At 28.8% G+C, this 8,162-nt stretch overlaps 1 protein-coding gene across 1 annotated transcript; it reads left to right on the plus strand.

The window, feature by feature from the left end:
* The first annotated feature begins 1,137 nt into the window (after positions 1-1,137).
* On the plus strand, positions 1,138-4,178 carry LOC133784600 (receptor-like protein EIX2). The gene is made up of 2 exons (XM_062223895.1): positions 1,138-3,469; positions 3,912-4,178. The coding sequence occupies exon 1, from the start codon at positions 1,138-1,140 to the stop codon at positions 3,463-3,465; it is 2,328 nt and encodes a 775-aa protein (XP_062079879.1). The 3' UTR covers positions 3,466-3,469; positions 3,912-4,178.
* The last annotated feature ends 3,984 nt before the right edge of the window (positions 4,179-8,162 follow it).

Genomic DNA, 8,162 nt, shown 5'->3' on the forward strand with positions numbered 1-8,162 from the left:
TATATGAAGACAAGAAAGGAAGACACTACTTGAATAGTTGTTCTTCTATTTTTTTTCGTCTCAATACAATCAAATAGTGCGAGAAGCTTGCAATAACATTTTATACTGGACTTTATTTTGGTATTTTAAGTGATGATTTTTATTGAGATTCACTTGTTATAATTAAGTGAGATGTTATTGCACATTTCTGTTCTGAATATATAAAAATCAAGTATTAATATGATTAAAATAATTATAGGGTGAATGATAAATTTTGTCCTAAAATTGGACTTGAACTTGGGATACAACAGCTCATCTGGAAAAATTCCAATTGGAGATTAGATTCAAACACTTGATAATCGAAAGATCATGTTGGCTTCAACTTTGTTATTGCTGGACTTTGTAAAGTCAACTAGTCAATGTTTAATGATTTAACCATGAGAATATATTCTATTTTGAAAAGTAAATCCATATGGTTTTGAATAATCGCAGTCTATCAAAATCTATAGGATTTTTTTTCTCATTAATTTTCTTTTTTGCTTTGATGTTTCGGAAATTTTTTAATTTGGTCTCAAAAATATGTCGTAGCAAATTAATATATTATCCTTTTTCGAATCAACGTAGATCTAAAATATATAACTACTGCATCTGTTGTAAATCAGCTTAATTAGCTAATAATATTTAATGTCACGCAAGCGAAAATTTAACAATTTGGAATAAATTACTAACTAGTTGTGAACTTATTGATGTAAATAAAAAAAATACACGTATTGATGATCAAATTAATGACTAATTAACGTAAATTCAATAAGCACTAACCATGACAAAAACAGGTTTAACATGATCAGTGTTTGTATAAAATATAATTGGATGAATTTGTTTCAATGTACATTAAATTCCAACTTGATAACACAGTGATTAAAATTTTGTCAAAGCATACTTTTGCATTTGACTAGTTAAAATGTTTGATTAATTCCATTGATTAGAGTAATTCTTACATCAAAAAATCAACTATAATTATTTATTGTGAAGCTATATATTAAAATGCATAATGATCACTTACTCAATTTCCATATTGTAAAAAAAATGGCAAACTTCATCTCTAGTAATTTCAAAACTAATAGAGTCATGTTATTAGTTTTTCTCATGCTAATGAATATGATGGTTTTCAATGAAGGGAAGGGAAATAGTCTCACAAGATGCATAGAGAAGGAAAGGCAAGCTCTTCTTCGGTTCAAAGAAAGTCTCGAAGATAATGCGAACATACTTTCTTCTTGGAAAAGCAGCGATGAAGATTGTTGCGCATGGAAACGAATCAGGTGCGATAATCACTCTAATCATGTCATCATGCTTGATCTTGGTTCCAACAAATCTAGCTTTATAGCTTCCCATGAAATTAACTCTGCTCTAATTGAATTACATCATTTGAAGTACTTGGACCTAAGTTATAACAAGTTTAGTACTACTATTCCAAAGTTCATTGGCTCTCTCAAAAGACTCCAGTATCTGAACCTTTCTGGGAATCCATTGTCTGGAACCATTCCTTCCCAGATTCAATACCTCACCAAATTGAAAACTCTTGATCTTGACAATAATCGATTGGTGGGTCCTTTTCCAAATAATTTGAGCCAATTTCTTCTCATTTTGAGATTAAACAACAACAACCTCACAGGCCCATTGCCTGATCTTTCACACTTGTCATCTTTGAGAGAGTTCAATATTGCTAACAATAGGCTGAACAATACTTTACCAGAAAGTATTGGTAAGCTACATAATTTAAGGGTGTTAGATGTTTCTTCAAATTCATTCACTGGGGTCTTCTCAGAAATCCATGTAGAAAATCTTATCAACTTGAAGCAACTAGCTTTGTCTTTCAACTCCTTGTTGGAATTTAAGTTTAACACCAATTGGGTTCCCCAGTTTCAATTGAATGCCATAGAGTTGAGTTCTTGCAAGTTGGGTCCCCAATTCCCAAGTTGGCTCCAAACCCAACTAAATCTTTCCATTATTGATCTTTCTAATTCTAGAATTTCTGATACAATTCCTCCCTGGTTTTGTAATTTGACCTCCAATTTAAAGCACTTGAATCTATCCTTTAATCAAATTACTGGATCCTTGCCCAATTTTTCTTTGAGCAGTCATAATGATTTTCCAATAGTTGATTTGAGTTCAAACAAATTTTATGGAGCTATTCTACAATTTCTTTCCAAAGCATATATGTTGGATCTCTCTAGTAATAATTTGAGCAGCTTTGGACTTTTCCTATGCTCTGAAATGATTGGAGAGCCACAAATAGAGATTCTTGACCTCTCTAACAATTTTTTATCTGGAAGACTTCTTTATTGCTGGTGGAGATTCAAAAATCTTCATGTTCTCAATTTGGAAAGCAACAAATTGTTTGGTACCATCCCTAGCTCAATCGGTTACTTGCACAAAATATTAACGCTGAGCTTGAGGCACAACAATTTGTCTGGAGTTTTACCCACATCCCTAAACAATTGTACCAATTTAAAATTTTTAGATGTTGGAGAAAACAATTTAGAGGGAAAAGTGCCTACATGGATTGGTGAAAGACTAACAAATTTGATGGTTCTTGATCTAAATGCAAATAGCTTCAATGGAAGCATACCATCAAATTTGTGCAATCTTCATTATATTCAAATATTGGACCTTTCTGAAAATAACATCCATGGAAGTATTCCACCTTGCATGGATAATTTCACTTCAATGGTTCATAGTTCAAACATGGATGATGATAAGACTAAGCCAGAAGGATTTCTTGGCAGTGATTCCCACAATCTAGAGTTGTATAAATTGGCAATTGTGTGGAAAGGAGTGAAGCATGTGTGTGGAAAAAGTATTGTCTTTATGAGACTTATTGATCTATCAAGTAACAGATTAGAAGGAGAGATTCCTAAAAGATTAACAAATCTTTTGGAATTAATTCAATTTAATCTTTCAAGGAATCATTTGAGTGGATCACTGCCTGAGAATATTGGGCAATTGCAAAAACTTGAGTCATTAGATTTGTCACACAATCAGTTTTCTGGTAAAGTACCACAAAGTTTGGCCAATATGTCTTTTTTGGGGTATTTGAACTTGTCCAATAACCAATTGAATGGAAAAATTCCTTCAAGTACTCAACTACAAAGTTTTGACACCTCTTCATATCTTGGGAACCAAGGACTATGTGGCCAACCTTTGAAAATCACATGCCCTGAAAATGAAACTCCTTCAGATTCAAGTGCTCATGAAAGTGATAATGAATGCAATGAAGAATGGCTTGACATGTCATGGTTTTATATGGGAATTTTTGTTGGATTTACAATTGGATTTTGTGGAGTTTGTGGGAATTTGTTGCAAAGTACTACTTCTGGCAGACTTGCCTGTTCACAGTTCTTGCATAACTTTGGAGTTTGGTTTTACGTGAGAATTATTAGTGTCGAAGCGGCTATACTACTGATGATGAGAAAGTTTTCCATTTGATAAGGTACTTATTATTTCATCATAAACATTTTTTCCTCTTTTAATTATGAAATATCTATGCAACTTTTACATATAGCTTTTTGTTATAATGCCATATAATAAGCAAAAAAATATTTTCGCAAATGCTTGTAAATATTTCAATAAAAACATTAGTTTCTAAATTAATTACATGTGTCTTTTTATTTTAATATACTCTCACTATTTATTTAAAAATCCATACTTTCATACATAAATGATAATTTGTTGAAGTTTAAGTGATGGATAGAGAGAAGAATTCTATTCCAATTTTTGAGCAACATAAATTGGAGATGCCTTTAAATGATTTTATCATAAATAGCATCATATGTCATGATCACACGAAATGTAATAATTAGACTTTCTGTTATAATAAATAGCATCAGAGATTTGATTCATTTTCGTTTAAATAACATGGCTCTTTTATTTAGAACTCATCAGATGATGGAGTGAAGATAGTAGATCTGGAAACATCAAAATTATGTTGGTAGCGCATCAGAGAAGAACTAATTAAGAAGCCAATTTACCAGCATTGGACTGACAATAAGTATGGACCAAAGTCGAGCTATTAGTGGCTACGAAGAATGAGAAGTTGATGTTTAGTTATTAAAGGAGACTGCGACGATATTTTTGCGATGATATGTTGTCTTAAAAAACATACAGAGACGACTTTTGTCGTTGTCGTAGGCATGTTTCTGTGTAGTGCTTATTTCCTCCTTTTACCTAGCTAAATCTATTATAAGGATTTGCTTTGAAAGATAGCACATGGTGTATGATGTATTCAATATATTGATATTAATTAATACAGAGACGACTTCGAAACTTACAAAAGCTTGAGTCCTAAAAATTATGTTGGTAGCGCATCAGAGAAGAATTAGTTAGTCAAAAAATATTTTTATGTAAAAATTATCATAATATTTATTAGAGTGTTCCACATTGATTATATATATAAGATCCTGTATTATTCTATTCATTATCAATTAATTTTACTTAATTTGGAGTGAGTGTCATCCATGACTCTTCACATTTGGTTTCTTAATACACGTAGAGCATTATATAACTGATCCTTGTATTGCTTTATTTTAGGATCTTTACTAGATGCTCTTTTAAGGTTTGATGTTTACTTTTTCAGGAGTCTTCCTTGTTTATGATTCCCTGCTAGAATTGTCACCTTTGGTGCAAGTCTGAGATGCGCCGATAAAAGTCGAATAAAATTCACGAGTAAATAAAATAAAAACACCAATAAATATATATTTTTGCCAGAAAAATTATTATATAATAAAAAAAACGATTTTTATTTTATTTTATAAAATGTTTTATTTTTTCTCAAATCCCTTCAAGATAAGTTTATCCCCAATTCTATTTCGAATGATGCGGAAGCTTAATGAGCATCAAATTGGATAAAGTTTCATCATATTTTCGATAACAATTTTTTGAAATAAGCTACAAAATCAAATAAAGAAAATTAAAAATCTTAGAACAACATGTAAATTTGTGAAAAAAGAGTATGAGCGGTATATACAAATTGTCTACACCATTTTGATTGGGGAATATCAAAAGCTAAGTTCTAATAATATTTTATGTTTATTTTGAAGATCATGCATGAGTGAGTTCTAATTATGAAATAATTGTTTAGTTATCTAAAAATAAATAAAGTCAAAGAAAGAGATAGTTGATCCTTACAAAAGTTTGCTTTGAAAATATGTCTTAATTAAAAAATTATCTTGAATAAATGAGAAGTACCAGACGAAAACATTTCTTTAAGAGAAATTACCAAAATCCAAGAACAAAGAAGAGAGTAATTGGGAAAAGTTCTTAAATACAACATTAGGAAAAGTAACCCTAATTAATTAATAATTAAGCTTAGTAAATAAACACCAAATTCATTGATAATGTTAACATCTACCTGGATTAATTGTTCCTGATGACACCCCACTTTATGTATTAGTTTGTTGAGATATTTGATTATTGTCCCCATAAATAATTTTTATGAGTTAAAATGTTAACGTACGAAATGTTATTAGTAGATAAATTATCTTGTGACTTGAATCGATCGATGTCAATCTTATCTAAATTTATCAATTTGTTGTGATATTGATTATTTATTAGTTATTTTGGACTTAAACAGTTCAGTAAGATAGTAAGATGAAACTCCAAGTGTTACATATCCTTGATTGTAGTAACTAATGAGAATTAGTTCATTGATATAATGTGTTTTCTCTATTTCAATTGTTACCAATCGATAAAACCAATATTAGCTTTTTTAAGAAAATTTTTTATTCAAAAATATTGAATAAATAAATTTTTTTGAGAAAAAATTATTAATCATATTAATTATTAGGTTTCTTTTAAAAAAAATTACAAAACTTTTGCTAATGGTATATCATATTTGCCGTCATTTATATGCGTCGATGTAATAATGTTTGTCGGCGTATTTCCTAATTGGGCTGGCAAAAGTATAAGCAGGAATATTCCCACCTAAGCATAAATTTAAAATAAACATGAAAATTTTTGGTGGTGTGTAAAGTGAAATGTGTCGGCAAAAATCCATGTGATAAATAAGGTAGGTCGTGCGTGCACTCTTGCCGGCGCATTTCAATGCGCCAGCAAAACTCAAAAAAGTGCTAGCAAAAGTCTCACTTATTGAAACAGTGTCGTTTTGAAGTAGGGTTTCGGTACCGAGTTTTGTCAGCGCATATTTAACTTTTCTCGGCACATTCAAAAATTTTACAATATCAGCAGCGCCGCCTACCTCCTTCTTTCTCATTTTCATTTTACTAGATTTCTTCTCCTCTTTTAGCCTAATTCTTTATTAAATAAAACAAAATTATCTTAAAAAGAATTTAGAGTATGGACAACATTTTCTGGTCAATAGAAAATGAAAGTTGGGGTGCTTGCACTAATAGTCGCGAACGTGTTGTCATGGAATACTACTAACAGTAGCCGTCATTAAGTCCACTAATACTACAAATTTGTTAGTCAACATTTCAGCAGTCAACAAAATACCAATTTACTTATGAAACATAGTTTGGTTTCTATCTTATGAGTTTTTTTTTCTTCAAAATATAAAGAAATAGTGTTAAGCTCTATTAAATTTTTTAAAATATAATTTTTTTTTCATTATTGCTATAATAGTTATTAATTTATATTTATATATTACTATTTATTCTCTAAATATTTTTAATTAATGATCTCTCTCCTTTTGTTTTTTTATTTGTATTTCTTTTATGTTTGAAATGAATAAAAAATATAAAATAATATGAAATTTAAATAGTAAAAAATAAATTAGTGTGTGATGTATATGTTATAAAAATTATTATATAAAATAGAGAAGAAATAAAATTTTATTATATATTTTAAAGAATATGATTTTTTGGCATACTTTCTTATTGCATATTTAACTATTCATATTATATATATATCTTCTAAAAAAAAGTGTGTAGAGATAATGGAATTTTTTTATTTTAATAGTTTGTTTTGTTAATTTTAACGGAATATACCTTTAAACCTAACTAAAAATAGATGTTTATTAATTATATTAATATAAGTTTAAATATTATAAAATATCATTATAATATTAATATTTAATATAAGACTACATATATAATAAATATATAATTAGTAAAAAGTTAGTATTATATAGTATTATCATAATAATATTTTATAACATTTAAATTTATATTAATATAATTATTAAATAGTTAGTATTGTATCATTTATTATTATAATAATGATATTTTCTAATGTTTGAATTTGAATGTGAATTTATATTATAATATTTGAATTTGTTTATATTAATATCATTAATAAACATTGTCCCTGATTATTCTGCGGTGACGTATTTGCAGTGACATGTCGTCACTGATTAGTAGCAGTAGCGACATGTGAGGTTTTTAGCGATGACAGATATCGCCACTGATACACATATTTCTTGTAGTGATTTCGATGAATATACTTTAATTTAGTGGAATTTGGTAAAGAAGACATCAATCCAAACAACGTGTTTTGACAAATAAACAAGTGTATAATTCGATAATTAGATTGGACTGATGTTAAAAGAATTTATATATATTGAATTGAATAAAATATTGCCAAAAAATATTTGTAGGAGAAATAGTAATCTCTAAATATAGAGAAGAGAGACTGAGGCATTATATATATATAAATATATTTATATAAGTATATTTATAAAGTAGAGCATCTAATTGAAGTGCACTTTTTAACATTTTTCTCTAATTTTTGAACGCATATTTATTTTACATGTGGTTGGGTACTTTGATGTTTATCCAGCATCCAAAGTTCTTTTGCCAAAGTCGTCTGACTCATTGATATAATCATATTTTCTTGTCTTTATTTGTAACACATAGTACAAGTAAACTAATGCCCAATAAAAAAAGTTGTGAAATGCACAACCTATCATATTTTCATTTACAAAAGCATACAGTATTGCCCTTTGCCTTTCTTAAACGGTGACTAATTAACACTCTTTAGAAGAAATTATTAAAGTCATGTTTTTAGTGGTATCGGATTCTTTCCAAGTCTATTAATGAACACTACTTTTAATTCAAAATCTTGTTTTTGGTGGGGTTTCTTTCTAAGTCTTTTGATGAGCACTTTGATTAAGTTTATGATTGACCTATTATTTTATTTTGTGGGTGTTTTCACCTTAAAAGTAACAATAT

This window comes from Humulus lupulus, chromosome 6 (assembly GCF_963169125.1).
Source record: "Humulus lupulus chromosome 6, drHumLupu1.1, whole genome shotgun sequence".
Taxonomy (NCBI): Eukaryota; Viridiplantae; Streptophyta; class Magnoliopsida; order Rosales; family Cannabaceae; genus Humulus; species Humulus lupulus.